We start from the raw sequence: 18717 nt of genomic DNA on the forward strand, positions 1-18717 counted from the left end.
CATGATCCCAGGGTCCTGGGATTGAGTCGCGCATCAGGCTCCTTGCTCAGCGGGGAGTCTGCTTCTCCCTCTCCCTCTGCTGCTCCCCCTGCTTGTGCTTGCTCTCTCTCTCTCTCTGACAAATAAATAAATAAAATAAAATCTTAAAAAAAAATAAAGATTTATTTATTTATTTGAGGGGGGAGGGGCAGAGAGAGAGGGAGCGAATCCCCAAGCAAACTCCCCGCCGAGCATGGAGCCCGACTCGGGGCTGGATCCTAGGACCCTGAGATCAGTACCTGAGCCGAAATCAAAAGTTGGACGCTTAACTGACTGAGCCACCCAGGAGCTCTGGTGATGTTCCCTATTTAAAGCCTTCAGTGACTTTGCATCGTCCAAAGGATTTCAGCAAAGCTCAGTGTAGTCTACAGGATCCTTTCCAATACCTGCCTTTCCAGCTGTGTCCCTACTCACACCATGTATTGCAGCCAGACCAAAGATATATGTGGTCCCTGCATATGTCATGCTGTCTTATACTTGTAGGCCCTTCCTGCTCCTTCTGCCTGGAATGTCCTTTCCTTAGCTCTTAATTGGCTACTCTTCCAGGCCCCCTATGCCTTGAACTAGCATCTGCCTTATGCTTACAAAGCACCTGTGCAAACCTCTGCCAAGGCAGTGAATTGTATAATCTATGTATTATGCTCCAATAGATTGTAAGAACTGTGACTTATCTTTGTGCCCCAGTGCTAAACTGGAGGTGGCACATAGTGGTTGCTCAATAGCATTTACTGAGTGAATAAATGAGTGAATTCCATCTGGTCCAATGTGCCCAAAATTGTCCCACTTAGCAAAGATGATCTAACATCTTCACAAAGATACTCATCTCTTCCACCAAAATAAAACAGAAACCAACTTTTATTTTACCCCATCTTTTTTTTTTTTTAAAGATTTTATTTATTTGACAGAGAGAGAGAGAGCACAAGTAGGCAGAGTGGCAGGCAGAGGGAGAGGGAGAAGCAGGCTCTCCACTGAGCAGGGAGCCGGACGTGGGGCTCAATCTCAGGACCCCAGGATCATGACCTGAGCCGAAGGCAGCCGCTTAACCGACTGAGCCACCCAGGTGCCCCTATTTTACCCTGTCTTAATAAAACTACTACCTTAGCTTTTCTTTTCTCAGTCAAACTTCGTGCAAGGGTGGATATACTCACTGCTTTGCTTTTAGTCTTAGATCTCTTTCAATTCCTTTCTGACCCCCAGCACTGGGCTCTGGCACAGTTTACTTTTTAATAGCCAAACATAAAGACTCCTTTTCAAACCTCCTGGTAGTGTAGACATCTCTGAGGCATTTCATATTGCTAACTATGCTCACTTTTTGAATATCACCCACCTCATGACTTCCATGCCAGTATTTTTTCCTGTTTTCCTATTTTTTAAGGGATGGCCTTTAGTAATTCTCCTACCCCTTAAAAGTTGCTTTCTCAAGTTTTTATCATCAACTCTCTTACTTCTCTCTGTGTTCTTACTGAATGATCTCATTTACTCATGTCTTCAATGCCATCTCTAAGGTCACCAGCTTCAACTGTTCCTGTACTGGGAATTTTATTTATACCACCTACAGGAAGTCTCTACTTTTGTATCACAGAAGTATCTCAAAACAAACAAAAATGAAAATATGATCTTGTTTTTCCATTTCCACTTCTATTGTCATATCTTTCTTAATGGCAGAGTATATGTATTATTTATATTCAGTGTCTGTTATGAAAACTTTTAATGATCTTTATACCACAAAGATGATATGATTTTCACAATTTCCTCTATATTTATTTTAAAAATCACATGGAATGTAGGGTTGAGATAAAGGAGTTTCCATAATCTTTAGAAACCTTTTAATACTGGAGAAGCCCAGAATTTCCCATTATTCTTTAGCTTCTCTTATGCATACCACTTAAGGGCCTGGTTATAAAAGAGTTAATTGAGAATGGACTGTTCCTCTTATCTCCAAAATCAGTCATGAAATAAGAGGACAAATGCTCAAATGTTTGTATTTCAGGTCTCTGACTCATACCAAGTTTCTAAAAGGCAACAGATGGATCAACTGCCTAGAATGAAAGAGAAGCTAGTGAAAATGTAAGTCTAACTATATCTTTCGTTTCTAATTAATTATATTTGCATGTGAATGATACTGACAAAACAGGTGTCCATTATATTTTGGAAGTTGAACTTCTAGATTTTATAGCAACGATATAAAATAAAAAACAGATGGTAAAAGAACTTAAAGAAATTTATGCTCTCTATTCACTATTTATATACATTTTTGTAGATCCCAAGAATATGTTTTGTCTTCCAACAAGATAAGTTCTTATTTTCTAAGCTAAAACAATACGCTACCCAAGAGAAGCCTAAATCTACACCATTAACAATATAAATACAATTAAATTACCAGCCTTAACTTTTTTACAGACGAAATATAGACATGAAATTAGTGTAGAAGACAGTGCAGCATCAGTGGAAAACTGTGTTTTCCAATGCAAACAAAAATAATTTAGGATGAATAAAGAACAGAGGAATGTTTTATGGGTTTAGGAGGTTATATCTACACATAATTTTTCCTGTTCTATACTAAGTACAGAATAATTAGCCAAGCAATCCTTGTCTTATATAACCTTTTCTATGTAGGTGAATATATTCATATATAACTTAACAATATCAAAAGAGTAAACCAGGATATAAATTAGCGATAAGTCAGAATTCTTTTCAAATACAGGCATAAAAGGTATATGCAATATAGCAAGTGTTTTTGGTGGAGATTCATGGGATAGCAACATTTTGTCCAATATATGGCTAGATGGATAAAAGTGTGTTCTTCCTTGAGTAGTCATAAATATTTTAAATTATAACTTATTATCCTGTACATTTAATATCAATAGAAATATAGTGAAAACATTAAATTCTGGAAAATGACTTCCCTCTGAAAACTATTATACCTCTGTGCTGGGGGGCCCCAAGACCAGTCCCATGTTCAGTGATTTGCTAGAACAGCACACAGGACTCAGCATATATTTGTGCATACAGCTTGGATGTATTACAGCCAAAGGATACAAAGAAAACTCATCAAAGGGAAAAGGTGTATGGGGTGAAGTTTGGAAGCAACCAGGCACGAGCTTCTAAAAGTCCTCTAGTGCAGTCACAAAGGACACACTTTGCTCCTCCAGCAGTAGGTCGTGGAACAATGTGTGACAACACATGAAATTTGATCTTCCAGGGAAATTCATTAGATACTTAGTACCCACGTTTTTTACTGGGGGCCAGTCGTGTAGGTACCCTTTGCTTAGCACATACCAAATTCCAGACTTCCAGAAGGAAAACATGTTCACAGAAACCATATTGTTTGTACAGTTTAAGTACAGTAAGCCATTCTTTTTCATTTAAGGAAAATTTTATATCAGTGTAGGGAACTTTTTACCACTAAGTTCCCAGACACCAGCCAAGGGCCAACCTTGAAAGAAGGCCTTTCTAGTTTCAGGCTTGCTACAATAACTCTTTCTGCACAATCATCCTACATATTTCTTTTTTATTTTTACCATTTATCTTCCAATTAATATTTCTTTTTTATTTTTATATTTATCTTCCAATTATATTTTAGAAAGATAATACCTCTTTTATTCAAATTTGCTTAAATAATGGAGAAATATTTTGAAAATACAAATAAAACTCATTCTACTCATGTATTAACACACATACACATCTATATTATTATACTATAGGTCTGTTAGGGCAGTTTAGTTTTCCACTGATGCTGTTGTAGGTTGGATCTCTCCGGGAGCAGACTCTGAAATGGAAATCAGCATGTAGGAAGTTTACTCTTAAGCATTCTTAGAATGAGTACCTCGAGGAGAAGGGAAGGAAATAGATTTGGGCAGAGAGAATAGGGCTACCGTGCAGCTGCAGTCTCATGTATCAAGCTGATTCATCAGTGAATGAAGTATGGACTTTCTCTTCCTCTGATGGGGTGACCTACCCTGAGAATCAGAGCCCAGTTTGTCATATCCTTTCCAGGCCATGTTATAAATGGTTCTCATCCACATAACTGTCAAATTGGGCAAGGTGGTACTAAAAGACACTCAAGTAGATGACCTGGATGCCAAACCCATTCCTCCTTGCCCCCTGCTATATCATCCTGATGATCAGTTTCTCTTTAGGGCCCTCCATGCCTTAGGTCTGAACTGAGCTGGAGGTACTAGTGCATCACAAGATTACTGAGCAGGTATCCCAGACCACATCATCCACCTGCTCAGTAAGCTTGTCTGTGCCCTCTGGCACTGCACATGCTTGGTCTTGGATATGTCACTTCCATCCTTGGTAGAACCTAATGTTGAATACAGTGCCTGTCACTTCCATCTTTGGTAGAGCCTAATGTTGAATACAGTGCCTGGCATAAATAAATAGTACTAATTTATTTAATTTACTAATTTTTTAATGAATGCATGAGTGAATTAATGGTCATACAAATGGGAAAAAACCTCTCCACTTTCTGGAAATATTAATAAACCAAATAACTCAAATAATAGAAACATTTCTATATACCTATAACCTTCCAAATTAGGTATATATAATTGGTACTACTTTAAAGTATTGTTGTTCTGAGTTATTGCCTCAACTCTGGAACTTAGTACACTTTTTGATTCAAGTTTTAGTCTTTAAACCAAGTTTTAGTGTTAAGTACCTCATAGAGGAGGATATCCAAATGGCCAATGGACTCAAACACCATTACTTATTCAGTGGAATGCAAGTTAAAATTATGAGAGGCCACCACAAATTTTAAAGATTGATGATTCCAAGTGTTGTCAAAGATATGAAATGTAAATTTATGCAACCACTTTGGAATAGTGTTTAGTATTACTTCCTACATTTAGCTGATCATATACCTACTCTATAACCCAACAGTTGGACTCTTAGTTATATACCTAACAGAATGTTGCATATATTTATACCAAAGAAAACCTGTGCAAGAATGTTCATAACAGCTTTATTCATAACAACCATAAACTGAATTCAAATATCTATCAGTAGTAGATCAGATAAAATTTTTTGAGAGATATATATTCATACATATATGATATTCTTATATAAAAACAAATATTCATATATTTATGAATAGTAACATGAATATATTATAAATATATATGAATAATAACAACAATAAAAACAAACTACAGTTCACACAACATCATGGATAATTATAACAGTTTTGTGGAAAGGAGGCCAGAAATAAAAGAATACATATAATATGATTCTATTTATATGATGTTCAAAGACAGGCACAACTAAACTGTGTTGTCAGAAGACAGGATAGTGGTTACCAATGGGAAGGAGAAGGGGAATGATAATTAGGAGGAGCACAAGGTCTTCCAATGTGATGGCAATGTTCTGTTTGTTGACCTGGATGTGGTTACATGAGTATTTGCTTTATTATAAAGCAAATCTTACATCTCTATTTTGTGCACTCTACTATATGTGGTATACTTAAAGCAATGTTTTAGAAATCAAGTTTTAGTGGCATTTAATGTTTGCTTTAGTTGATATTCTTACATATGCTAATGTTAAATATTGACTTATGGAGTTTTCCTATGTTCAGAATAAATGAGAGCATTAGAAAATACCCACATGGGGTACCTGGGTGGCTCAGTTGGTTGAGTGTCCTACTCTAGATTTCAGCTCAGGTCATGATCTCACCGTCATGAGATCAAGCCCTGCATCGGGCTATGCACTGGGCATGGAGCCTGCTTAGAATTCTCTCTCCCTCTCCCTCCGCCCCTCCCCCCACCCCACTCACATGTGTGCTCTCTCTCCTCTTAGAAAGAAAAGAAAGAAAGAAAGAAAAAAGAAAGAAAATACCCATTTGACTGTGATATACTATTAAAAAAATCTTTCAAAGAGGGATATTGAATATTAGCTATTGCATATATTCCTACTTTGTGAAACCATAGTCACAAAATGAACAAGATATCTATACTGCTATTAAAAGATGTATTCTAGAGATCCTTACATATACTTATTTGAAAAAAGAATATGGGGCACATGGCTGGATCAGTCAGTGGAGCTTGCAACTCTTGATCTCAGGGTTTTAAGTTCAAACCCCACATTGGGTGTACAGATTACCTAAAAATAAAATCTTAAAAGGATGAATAAGAGATAATCATCTTTAAGATAAATAGGAGAAATCATCTCCTTAGGATGAGGTTTGGAAGTTGCCAAGTTAATAGGTAACCTTATGACTATGATTATGGCATGTATTAACTATAAAATATCATATTCCTTCAAGCAAAGACTTCAAAAGCTGAGACCACAAGCAGTGGTTCCTAAACGTAGAAAACCATAATTTTTTTTTTCCTTTAGTGTGAACATCCTCATTTTTTTTCTCCTTAGAAGTGTTCTAGAGTGATTAAAAGCTCTAAAGAAGAAAATAAGACAACCCTTAGTGCCCTAGAATCACAGGACCTGAGGGAAATTGATTCTGGGACTCATTAAGAGACAGATTGTTTAGGGAACCCCCTTTTGATAAGAAAAGCAGCTAGAGTAGAGAAAACACAACCAAAATATCCAACATTAAGGGAATAATTCAGTTAACTATGATGATATTATATATAAAGTTACAAAAAATTACATTCTAGGAAAATATATAATTGACACAGGAAAATTTTTACCTATAGTAGTAATTAAAAATTATAATACAAAATAGTATAGTGAGATTATGGATAATTTATATTTTCTGGTATTTTCTATAAGAATATGTGTACTTTTAACACAACTTATAGAGCACCCAGCTCATAAAGGGCATTCAAGATATGGCACTGTTTTTATAAGGTTCCATTGGTTCTACTAAGGGAAGAACAACGAAGATTTTAAATAAACATAGAAAAAACCTAAACCTTGATAACTTCGTTTGGGACTAGATGTATATAGGAAGTCAAGGTAATTATTTATGGGATACTTGTGTCTAATTGCTTTAGTGTTTCCATTTGTTTTCCCATCTCACATTTAGGTCTTTCGTCCATTTTGAATTTATTTTTGTGTATGGTGTAAGAAAGTGGTCCAGTTTCATTCTTCTATATGTTGGGTTATCCAAAATTTACCCTTTTAAAGCGAAACTCATTGCTTTTTGGTGTATTCACAAAGTTGCACAACCATCACTGCTATGTGCTTAAAGAACATTTTCATCTCCCTCCAAAACCCCTTTATCCATTAGCATTCACTCTCCATTCCTCCCTCCCCCTAGCCCCTGGCAATTGCTAATCTACTTTCTGTCTCTATAGATTTATTTATTCTTGTTATTTCATATAAATGGAAACAAATAATATGTGGCCTTATGTGCCTTTGTCACTTAGCATAATTTTTCAAGGTTCATTCATGTAGGAGCATATATCAGTACTTTATTACTTTCTGTGGCTGAATAATATTCCAGTTCTTGGATCTGTCACATTTTGTTTGTCCATTAATCAGTTGGTGGACATTTGGGTTGTTTACACCTTTTGACCATTGTGAATAATGCTGCTATGAACATTCTTACACAAGTTTTTGTGCATATATGTTTTTAATTCGGTTTGGATATATGCCTTGGAATGGAATTGCTGAGTCAATTGATAACTGTTTTATCTTTTTAAGGAACTGCCAAACTATTTTCCAGAGTGACTGCACCATTTTATTTTCCCTTTAGCAATGTATGAGGGTTCCAGTTTCTCCAAATCTTTATCAACATTTGTTATTGTCCTTTTTTTAGCCATCCCAGTACTTGTGAAGTGGTATCTCATTGTAGTTTTGATTTGTACTTCCCCAAGGACTAACAATGTTAAGCATCTTTTTGTGTACTTGCTTTCCATTTGTATATCTTCTTTGGAGAAATGTCTGTTCAAGTCATTTGCCCATTTTTTAAAAGATTTTATTTATGTATTTGAGAGAGAGAGAGAAAGAGAGCACAAGCAGGGGCAGTGGCAGAAGAGGAGAGAGAAGCAGTCTCCCCACTGAGCAGGGAGCCCAAAGCAGGGCTCCATTCCAGGACCCTAGGATCATGACCTGAGCTGAAGAGAGACACTTAACCTACTGAGCCACCTATGCACCCCCTTTTGCCCATTTTTAAATTGGGTTGTTGTCTTGTTGTTGTGTTATAAGGGTACTTTATATATTCTGGTTACTAGACTTTATCAGATACATGTTTTGCAAATATTTTCCTACATTCTTTGTTGTTGTTATTTTTTCTTTCTTGATGATGTCCTTTGAAGCACAAAAGTTTTGATTTGGATGAAGGCCAATTGACCTTGGCTTCCTAGGATTTTTTGCCTAATCCAAGAGCACAAAGATTTATACATATGTTTTCTTCTAAGAGTTTTATAGTTTTAGGTCCTTTTTGATTCATTTTTTTTATGATTGCTTTTATTTATTTTTTTAATTTTATTTTATTATGTTATGTTAGTCACCATTGATTCATTTTTGAGTCAATTTTTGTATATAGTGTGAGACTGGGATCCAGTTTCAGTCTTTTGCACGTGTCTATCCCATTGTCCTAGCACTATTTGTTCTAAAGACTATTCTTCTCCATTTGATTGTCCTTGCACCCTTTTAAAAAATCAACCATAAACATACAAGTTTATTTCTAGACTCTCAGTTCTACTCCATTGATTTATAAGTCTGTCCTTATGCCAGTGCCGTGCTGTCTTGATGACTAGGTTTTCACTAAGTTTTGAAATAAGAAAGTGTGATTACTCCAACTTAATTCTTCTTTTTCTTCCTCTTTTTTTTTTTTTTTTAAGATTTTATTTATTTGAGATAGAGAATAAGAGCATGAGCTAGGAGACAGAGGGAGAGGGAGAAGCAGGCTCCCCACTGAGCAGGGAGCCCTATGCTGGGCTCAATCCCAGGACCCTGGGATCATGACCTGAGCTAAAGGCAGCCCCTCAACTGAGTGAGGCACTCAGGTGCCCCTAATTCTTCTTTTTCAAGATTGTTACGGTTATTCAGAGTCCCTTTAATTTCCATATGAATTTTAGGGTCAGTTTTTCAACTTCTTCATAGGAATACCACAAAGCTGGTGAAAGAGGGCTAGGGGAAGTTAAAATGCTACAAAGTTCAGTGTTTTTGCTGAGTTTCAGCTCTGTGTGTGTTGGGGTGTGGGTGTGGTGTGTGATGTGTTTAATAAATTCTCCAGGATTGCTTCAAGTCCTTGGTTAATTTCCAGAGCCCAGAAAAAGTTGCTTCTGACCATTTTTGCCAATTTTTCCATTGCTTTTATAGAGGAAAGAATTTTCTAAAATCGTTCTGTCATTTTTCCTGACATCACTCCCTGAGTAAAATATTTTTGAAAAGCACCTTGCAGGGAATTGAAGCTGACTCTACTCTTAAGTAAGAGTGTGGGGAAGTTGGCTTTATAAAGATATGTAAATCAATAAAGGAAAGATGGTCCCATGGAAATCCAAGAACAGGAATTCCAATATAACTGAGCCCACAGATATTAAAATAAGTTCAAGGAAGCTTTAAAATCTGAGCAGAACTTCATAGTTCTTCACTTTAGTGGTTTGCCATACAGAAAAGTAGTTAAAGGCATAGACTTTGAACTCAGCCGTTCTGGATTCAAATTCTAGATCCACTTACTAACTATATAACCTTGTTTTTCCTCATCTATTTAACAGGGCTAATAATAGTATGTACATCATAGGGATTTTGTGAGGTTGATATGGATCAGTCAATAAATAGAATTTAGAACAGTTCCTGACATAAATTATGTGCTTTAAAAATGTTGCTGTTATTACTTCAACTAGTTCAGTCTCTACTTCACTTTTCTTCTCATTATCAACTGCCATCATCACTCTCTATATCTTTTTAATATCACAGACCTTGGTATATTTAGTTTTAATTTTATTATAATTTTAGGTAACATACTTTGGCTTACTCATGGATCCTGATTTCTTTATTCTCTCTGCCCTACTTTGTGGCTTCTCTCTATTTTCTTAGCTTTAATTCATATTTCCAGAGGGAGTATCAGAATGGTCTATCTCATCCCTCTTTGGTCAGAGCTTTTTACATTAGGCCACTTCATGGACTCCTTCCTGGCCTTTGGATTATCTGCCCTTGAGTTGGTTTCCTCTCTCTCTGTAATGAGATAATATGGTATAATATATGGCTGTTTAGGATGGTACAATAAGCATATGATGTTTTTGTTGTACACAATGATGACTGAAAAAATAATGATTAACACTTCTTTTATTTCAGGGGAAGATATAATCCAGTTAATCGGAAGACAATGAATGCCAAGAGAGGACCAGTAAAAAAGATTACGAGATCAAACCATCTTCCAAAACTCAATCTATAATTCTAGAACTGGGTGGATTTCTATTTCTTCCCTCTTTTCATCTATAATATTCAACTTGTGAAGTTAATGTTGAACACATTTTTCAGGGAATGAAATAGACAAGAAAGAGCTATCAAACTTCTCTTTAGCTCCTCTTCCAGAAGTTTGTTCCTTTGTCTGTATGAAAGTAATTTTTTAAGTGATCCTAAAATATCTAATAGCATTGCTTATGATTTTAAAAATATCCTAGAAAGCCTGAAGGTTGGCATTATTACACTTACTTTATTAATATATCCATAATCTGTGCTGATAGTAACAGTGCTATTATATTTGGTTTCTGTCAGCTGTTATCTGTCAGCTAAAAATGAATTCGTCAAAACATTTTGCTCTTATAGGCCATATCATGTTCAGGTCTTTTAAACCTGGTTTAAACAAAGCTACAAATCAGATGGATTTTGATTTGAACTATCATGGTGTTATGGAAATAGCCTTCAATCAGTAATCAGCTTGGTTATAATTTCCACCCTGCCATGAACTTAGGAGGTCTTGGGCAGGTTCCTTCATCTCATCTTTATTTCCCACATCTATAAAATGATGGAGGCAAATGATATAACTTCTAAGGTTTGTACTTTGCTAGAAAACCAATATTTATTCAACTACAAGGTCCCACTACTTAGCACATAGTGATTTAAATCATTTTATGATGTTTCTTAATTCATAGTGGTGGCCTAATTCTTTAGACCAAACATTGCAGTGTTCACAATACTTAAGTCTCAATGTAGAGACAGAGTGAGGAGAGGAGAAGGGTTTGATATAATTTATTGAATTTTTCTATTTATGTTTAGGTTTTGTAACTATTATCTAGGTTTGGAACATACCTATGATTTATTTGCCCAACTTAATAAGTAAAATTATTGGACTTTATATTTCCAGAAATAACTCACAGCTAACTTAGTTTCCAGCTAATGGTGTTCTCACCTTATATCTGGAACTAAAACTTAACTTCTATTCAGTATCAACAGTAATGAATACTAAATGCATTTCTATAATAACTTTTATAGATATTCACTTTCTTTTTCTAAGGAAGAATTCATAAATTTCATATAGACAAATAATTCTTGTATGTGGCTTTATAAAGTATACAGAAAAACATAAAATAACTTTCTATGTATTATTCCAAATGGGAACTATTTGGAAATATCTCCCCTGTTCTTTTTTTTTTTTTAAGATTTTATTTATTTATTTGAGAGAGAGAGAGTGAGACAGGGGTGAGGGACAGAGGGAGAAGCAGATCCCTCGCTGAGCAGGGAACCCAATGCGGGGCTTGATCCTGGGACTCTAGGATCATGACCTGAGCCGAAGGTAGACACTTAACCAACTGAGCCACACAGGCGCCCCTATCTCCCCTGTTCTTAAGCTAACTACGGAGATCAGACACCGTGACCCATATTATTAAACAAATACTAGATTTTTAAATCTTATACAGTCTTTCTTAGCATTAGCAGCAAACTGATGACTTAAATTTTCATAATATTTATAATCACAGAGTCATCACTGAAAAATAAATTTATTTCTATCATACAGAGCAAGCCATTGTGAGGATTGGATTTGGAACATTTAAATTTATTTCCATCACTAGGATGGGGTATTAGTTGAATATCTTGCTATGGGGACTCTGTCATGTTTAAGTATTAGCTCTGCAGGAGCTACTCTGGGATACTTTACAATGACAGAAAAGGCCTGTCTTAAACAGAGGGATAGGGTAGCATAAAGAACTGATACGGGGGACTCTCTGAGTTCTACTACCAGCTTTGCCACTTCTAAGCTTCTGACATTGAGTAAGTCATTTTTCATTGCCTCACTTTCATCATTTATAGAATTGGGAATAAATTTCTGTGCAGATCAAGGATACTACATATTTATTTGTTTACTTTTTTAAACCCTATTTCTAAAAAGGATTGTTAGCTTTTTTTTTTTAAAGATTTTATTTATTTATTTGACACAGAGAGAGAGAGAGAGGAATCACAAGTAGGCAGAGTGGCAGGGAGCGGCAGAGGGAGAAGCAGGCTCCCCGCTGAGCAAGGAGTCCGATGTGGGACTCGATCCCAGGACCCTGGGATCATGACCTGAGCCGAAGGCAGACGCTTAACAACTGAGCCACCCAGGCGCCCCAGCTTTTTTTTTTTTTTAAAGATTTTATTTATTTATTTGACAGAGAGAGACACAGCGAGAGAGGGAACACAGGAGGGGGAGTGGGAGAGGGAGAAGCAGGCTTCCCGTGGAGCAGGGAGCCCGATGCAGGGCTCAATCCCAGGACCCTGGGATCGTGACCTGAGCCGAAGGCAGACGCTTAACGACTGAGCCACCCAGGCACCCCAAGGATTGTGTTAGCTTTTACTAAATGTAGAGGTATAAAAACAATGGTCATAAGATAACAGATAAAAGTTAATGTTTTGTAAGAATTCCCAACTAAGAAAAGCTCTAGCTTTTAAGCTTTCTAGCAATCATCACAAAGAAGGAATGAATTATACAGCTCTCATTTGTTTTGTAGAAGGAAGAAACAAGTAGAGAAAAAGTTTTACCTAATTCTGAGCTTTAAAGATAATGTATCATGTGAAGTTTTATAAGAAAATGTAATTATTTATTGAAATAAGCAGTGCAAAAATGATAGCTTGGGGTTTTAACACTGAAATATGTATAAATATCAGTGTTTTTTTAAAAGAGTTTAGAATTCATAAAGCAAAATATCAGTAAACAATATATTTCAAAATTTTAATGTTCTAAATATATTACAAAATATCAGTATCATTTATAAATACAAACGTTGCTATAAAAAAGGCAGATGATGGTGAGTAAAAACAAGGATGTGGAGAAATTGGAGCCCTCATATACTGCTGGTGGGAATGTAAAATGGCATAGCCACTTTGAAACAAAGTTACCATATTTCAGTTCCACTCCTAGGTATACATCCTAGATGAAACCTATGTCTACATAATAGGTCTAAGTAATGAAAACCTATGTCTACATAAAAATGTGTATACAGGGACGCCTGAGTGGCTCAGTTGGTTAAGCGTCTGCCTTTGGCTCAGACGCTTAATATGGGATCGAGCCCCATGTCAGGCTCCCTGCTCAGCAGGGAGTCTGCTTCTCCCTCTCCCTCTGGTTGTGCTCTGTCTCTCTCTTTTTCAAATAAATAAATAAAATCTTAAAAACACACACACACACAAAAATGTGTATACAAATGTTTATAGCACCATTATTTATAATAGCTAAAAAACTGAAACAACCCAAATGTCCATCAACTGATGAATGGACAAACAAAATGTGGTATATCCAAACAATGGGATATTACTCAGCAATTAGAAAGAATGAAGTACTGACATATGCTACAACTTGGATGGACCTTGAAAATATTATTCGAAATGAAAGAAGCCAGTCACAAGAGATCATATATTATATAATTCCATTTATATGAAAAGTCCAGAATAGGCAAATCCGTATAGACAAAAAGTAGGTTAGTAGTACTTGCCAGAGGCTGGTGGGGCTGGGGGAAGGGTGGGTGATGGGAAATGACTTAATGTGTACAAGGTTTCTTTTTGGGGTGTAATGAAAATGTTCTAAAATTAATTGTGGTGATGGTTGCACAACTCTGTGGTATACTAAAAACTGAGCACTTTAAATGAGTTAGTGCATGTTATATGATTTGTACCTCAATAAAGTTAGTAAAAAAACAAATGTTAAACATGCTAACATTTTATTAGCAGATAAATTTTAATGAAATGTTATTTGATCTTCCTCAGAAGATGTGATCTTAAAAATTAAGATGCATCATCATTTGGTGCTATTGTTGGGTGAAGAGCATAATTTTCCAACTAAAAAACTTTCAGATACTACACTAGTCAGAAAAATAATGAGGATTAAGGTCTGCTTCCCAATATTTCCTTGACTTCTTTTGAATAATTTCATCTCTTGCTTGATAACCTTGTGGAGATATTTATAAAACACCTTTTGATTTTTGATTAAGATTAGATTTTTTAAATTTATAAAGTGCTATGTAAATTTTGTTTTGAAGAAATTATTTCTGGTTTCATCATCTTCATTAGTTTTATCATGTGCAGCTAGACATTCCAAAGCAGAGTTATCTATTTCAGTTTTAGTACCATGATACTTGTATTCTACTGGACAAGAAATTCTTTATTTTGGACTAAAAACTATCCATGTAACAGAATCTTATCAATAACACTGTGGTTTCTTTTTTGTTATGTGCACAATAAGTAAGGACTTATAGACCACATATTGTGTGTCTTTTTTTCATAAATTGAGTAGATGAATTATAGATATTTATTTCAAGATATAAATGCTTTAGATTTTTAAAAAATACCAGAATAACAGAATTATGACAACAATGATGCTAGGGTTTTGGTATTTAAAAAGCACATAATGGGGCATCTGAGTGGCTCAGTCAGTTGAGCAGCGGACTCTTGATTTCAGCTCAGATCATGATCTCAGGGTCCTGAGATCTAGCCCGGTCTTGGGCTCCGCCCTCAGCACAAAGTCTGCTTGTCCCTCTCCCTCCCTGTCTGCCCCTCCATGCTCTCTCTCTCTAATAAATAAATAAATAAAATATTTTTTAAATAAATAAATAACAAAAAGCGCAGAGTATACCAGAATACTAAAACTCTTGTTAAAATCACTAAACATGATTGAAGGATGAAAAAGTATCTTTAAAATAATAAAGTACTACTTAAATGGAAGATCATGTCATGACAGTCGGGCACTATTTTAAACACAAGTAGTAGATTAATCTGATCTATGAATTAGAAAAATTTTGAATTTATAGAACATCCTTTTAATTTTATCAAAGCAATTTCTTAGATATTATCTCAGTTACAGGGAAAGTCTTATTATCTGAAGAACCACCCAACAGTGAGTTTATCATTATTGGGAGTGTTCAAGGCTAGGAGACCCTTTGTCAGGGATATCATAGAAAGAATTCCTACAGTGGGTGGAAGTTGGATTCATTTGACTGCCAATATCCCATCTGTGATTCCCTGCTCACTTATCAGATAAGGAAACGAGACAAAAAAAATCACTTCCTAAAATATGATTGTATTATATAGGCTGTAAATATGGACTTTCAAAAACATTGCTTTACCAGTAGCCACAACTAACAAAATCAGCTATAATATTATTAATGGCCATTTGTTAAAAGTAATCCAAAAACAGTTACAGTTTTTTACCTATAATAAGCAGTGGTTTTCAAAAAGATAATTTTCAATGCTAATACATCTGAAGTTAAAAAGTTCTAGTATATTGCTGGTGAGGTTATAAATTAATATAATTCTTTTGGAAAACAATTTGATTATGTTCTCGAATAGCCTTAATGTTCATACATTGACTCAATAATTCTATTTCTAATAATCTGTTCTAATGAAAAATTGTACATATAGAAAACATAGGAGGACAATTGTTTTACCAGCATTTATAATTCCAAAAAATGGAGACTTCCTCAATGTACAATTATATGCATAAGTGGATTGTGATTCATCCACATGGTTGATTATTATGCAGCAATCAGGACTTTCTATCTTATATTGAAATTATTTCACCTCACATATTACCTGCATTTGAAGCACTTCAGTGTCATTTATCTCCAGCACTTAAATGAACAATCTTATTCATCATTTGTCACCAGCTAGCTTAGTGCCTAGTATATGACAGGTACTTAATACATTTTGTTTAACTTAAATGAGTGTTTGCAAAACAGAGTTTATAATATCAGGGGACGACTTAATACTAGGACGTTAACACAATGTTACAAAGTGATACAAAATCATTGATTTTAACTATTTAAACATATCTGTAGGAGAGGGTTACAAAAAGGGGACTTTACTGATGCCAAAATATGTGTTTCTATTCTACAAATTTACTGTCCAACTCTACAGAGGAAGGTGAGTTAGGCTCCAAATGGTGATCTAGCAAAAGCGGGGAGGGAGAGGGGGAAACCTATGGAGTAGAAGGGAACATACTTTAACACACTAACTTAGGAAAGCTTGCTTAACTTCCTGTCACGGTTTTACTTTGTAGAATGAAGATAGAAAAAATTGATTTCAAAGGTGGCACAGAAGGGGGGTATAAGCCTTTTTATTGCAACAATTCTGATATGTTAATGTAATAAAAACAAGCAATAGAAATTACAGAACATCATAAGGTACCTAGAAAATGTATATTGACTTGCCAGTGTGTAAATAGTTAAGAAAGTCTTTGAAAGTAGCTGACAGCACTAGAATAATTTGTCTATATAATGTTAAAGGAACTGAGGCAAAGAATAAGTAAATAGTGGGAAGAAGTCAATGAAGTAACCACTCTAGGATTTAGAAGCTTTCAAGGAGAATATTTTCCTTTATCTCTATCCTTTTCTTTTCCTTCTCATTGCTACAACTTAGTTAAGCCTTTATTATAGCCAGTTAGCTTGACAAAGGAGAAAAAGGTGGTAAAAATTTCATACGAGGGTGTTGAGAGTCAGTTAATAACACTTACTGCTGATAGACATGGAGAATCCTTTAATCTTCCTAACTAGAATTGACCTCTTTAGTAACTGAACTCCTATGATTAACTCCCTTGCTTATGCCACTTTTGTGGCTCTAACCACCTTCTATCCTAAATAATAGGTTTATTTTGTTGTATGCTTTGCATGTCTTTTCTGTTACAAGAGAGTTAGCTTCTAGCGCAAGTTTTGAGTCAGGGAAGGGCAGGGTGTGGGTAGGGCCATGTCTTACTCATCTTTGTATCTCCATCAGAACTTAGCCCAGGGACATGCATATTTTTGACACTCAGTAAATATTTGGAATGAAAAGGTGGATCTAAACATAAGGTAAATGTTCTATAAGTACTCTTAAGCACATAAGGAATTAAAAAGACTTGTAGTGTATAAAATGTAAGAACGATATGGCAAAATATGAACTAACATCCCAAGGATCAAGTCCTTGAGAATAGGAACCCTAGTTTGAGAGTAACACTTATAATGATAACCTGCCAAGAGCTAGAGTTAAATGAGAAACATGGGGGCATTGCACTAAAAGGATTTTTTTAAAAGATTTTATTTATTTGACATAGCACAAGCAGGGGCAGCAGGAGAGGGAGAATCAGGCTCCCTGCTAAGCTGGGAGCCTGCCACAGGGACTCGATCCCAGGACCCTGGATCATGACCTGAGCCAAAGGCAGATGCTTAGCGGACTGAGCCACCCAGGCGTGCTAGTCTATAACATTTTTTTATGTCACCTAAATAAATTTTTCTCTCCTTAATCACTAAAACTTACACTGGATAAAATGACTAGACAGGGCTTTGTCTTGTCTTCCTTGGTGGGGAGGTAAATGTGTTCTGGGAAGAAAGGAACAAAAGGATATTTGGTGATCAAATTGATAGACTGTGGTAAAGATTGCTATGTGCTTACCAGACTTACCTTTTTTCTAATGGGACAGAATGAGGCCACATTTTCCATGTGTGAAACACACTGTCTACCAGTGCCTGGTACATAAACTACTTTTTTTAGTGATATATTTGTGAAAAACACTATTTAGTAGTGAGTAATATGTATGCTGCCGTGTTTAGAAATAGTTGGGAAGTATTGTGTGCAGCTAGGTGTGACCTTGTGACTGACTTTAGGCCAATATAATCTAGGCATACACAATACATGTTGTTTCTGTGACTGGCCCATAAAAACCTCCCAGGTGATCATTCTTCGTTGTGCTCTTTGAAAATTTTGTTTCATGAATGGACATCTAAGGTCGAGAAGTAAATGCCAAGGCTCCAGGGGATGGTAGAGCCATAGATGGAAGAAACTTGTGAATTATTGCATGTAGCAGGTCCACTCATCTCACCTTGCTGACCCTCATTTGATTGTGGTGTATGTGAAAAGTAAATTCTTTTGTGAATGAGTGCATGTGTGTGTGCATGTCTTGTCACTGAGATTTGGGTTTTATTTGTTGAAACAGTTAGCTGTTGCTCACTAATATAGTACCAAACAATATTTTTTGTAAGGCTTACAGGTATTTGGATTTTTTTCTTTTCAGTAGATAATGATACCGTTCTTTGAAACTCCATAGAGAGAAATTAAGCCATTCATTGATAGTGATGGCCCCTGGCCTGCCTGCATCATTGAGTCAAATTCTAGAATATCAATTGGTATTTTTTTTGAAGAGGGGGAGGGGAAGAAGGAGAGGGAGAGAGAGAATCTCAAGCAGACTCCATGCTGAGTATGGAGCCCGACGTGGGGCTGGATCTCACAACCTTGAGATCATGACCTGAGCCAAAATCAAGAGTTGGATGCTTAACCCACTGAGCCACCCAGGTGCCCCTCAATTGATATTTTAAAATTGGTTCTAACTCAGTGTATTTC

General features: G+C 35.8%; 1 protein-coding gene across 4 annotated transcripts in view; it reads left to right on the top strand.

Annotated features, from left to right (window-relative positions):
- Positions 1-18259, top strand: part of CCDC169 (coiled-coil domain containing 169) — a 54676-nt gene extending 36417 nt beyond the window's left edge. For all 4 annotated transcript variants that reach the window (XM_036091003.2, XM_036091007.2, XM_078070456.1 and 1 more), the window contains 2 exons: positions 2030-2106; positions 10240-18259. In XM_036091003.2, the coding sequence (XP_035946896.1) occupies positions 2030-2106; positions 10240-10339 (177 nt within the window). In that variant the 3' untranslated portion in view covers positions 10340-18259. The remainder of the gene's footprint in view (positions 1-2029; positions 2107-10239) is intronic.
- The last annotated feature ends 458 nt before the right edge of the window (positions 18260-18717 follow it).

Source organism: Halichoerus grypus, chromosome 4 (assembly GCF_964656455.1).
Source record: "Halichoerus grypus chromosome 4, mHalGry1.hap1.1, whole genome shotgun sequence".
NCBI classification, from domain to species: Eukaryota; Metazoa; Chordata; class Mammalia; order Carnivora; family Phocidae; genus Halichoerus; species Halichoerus grypus.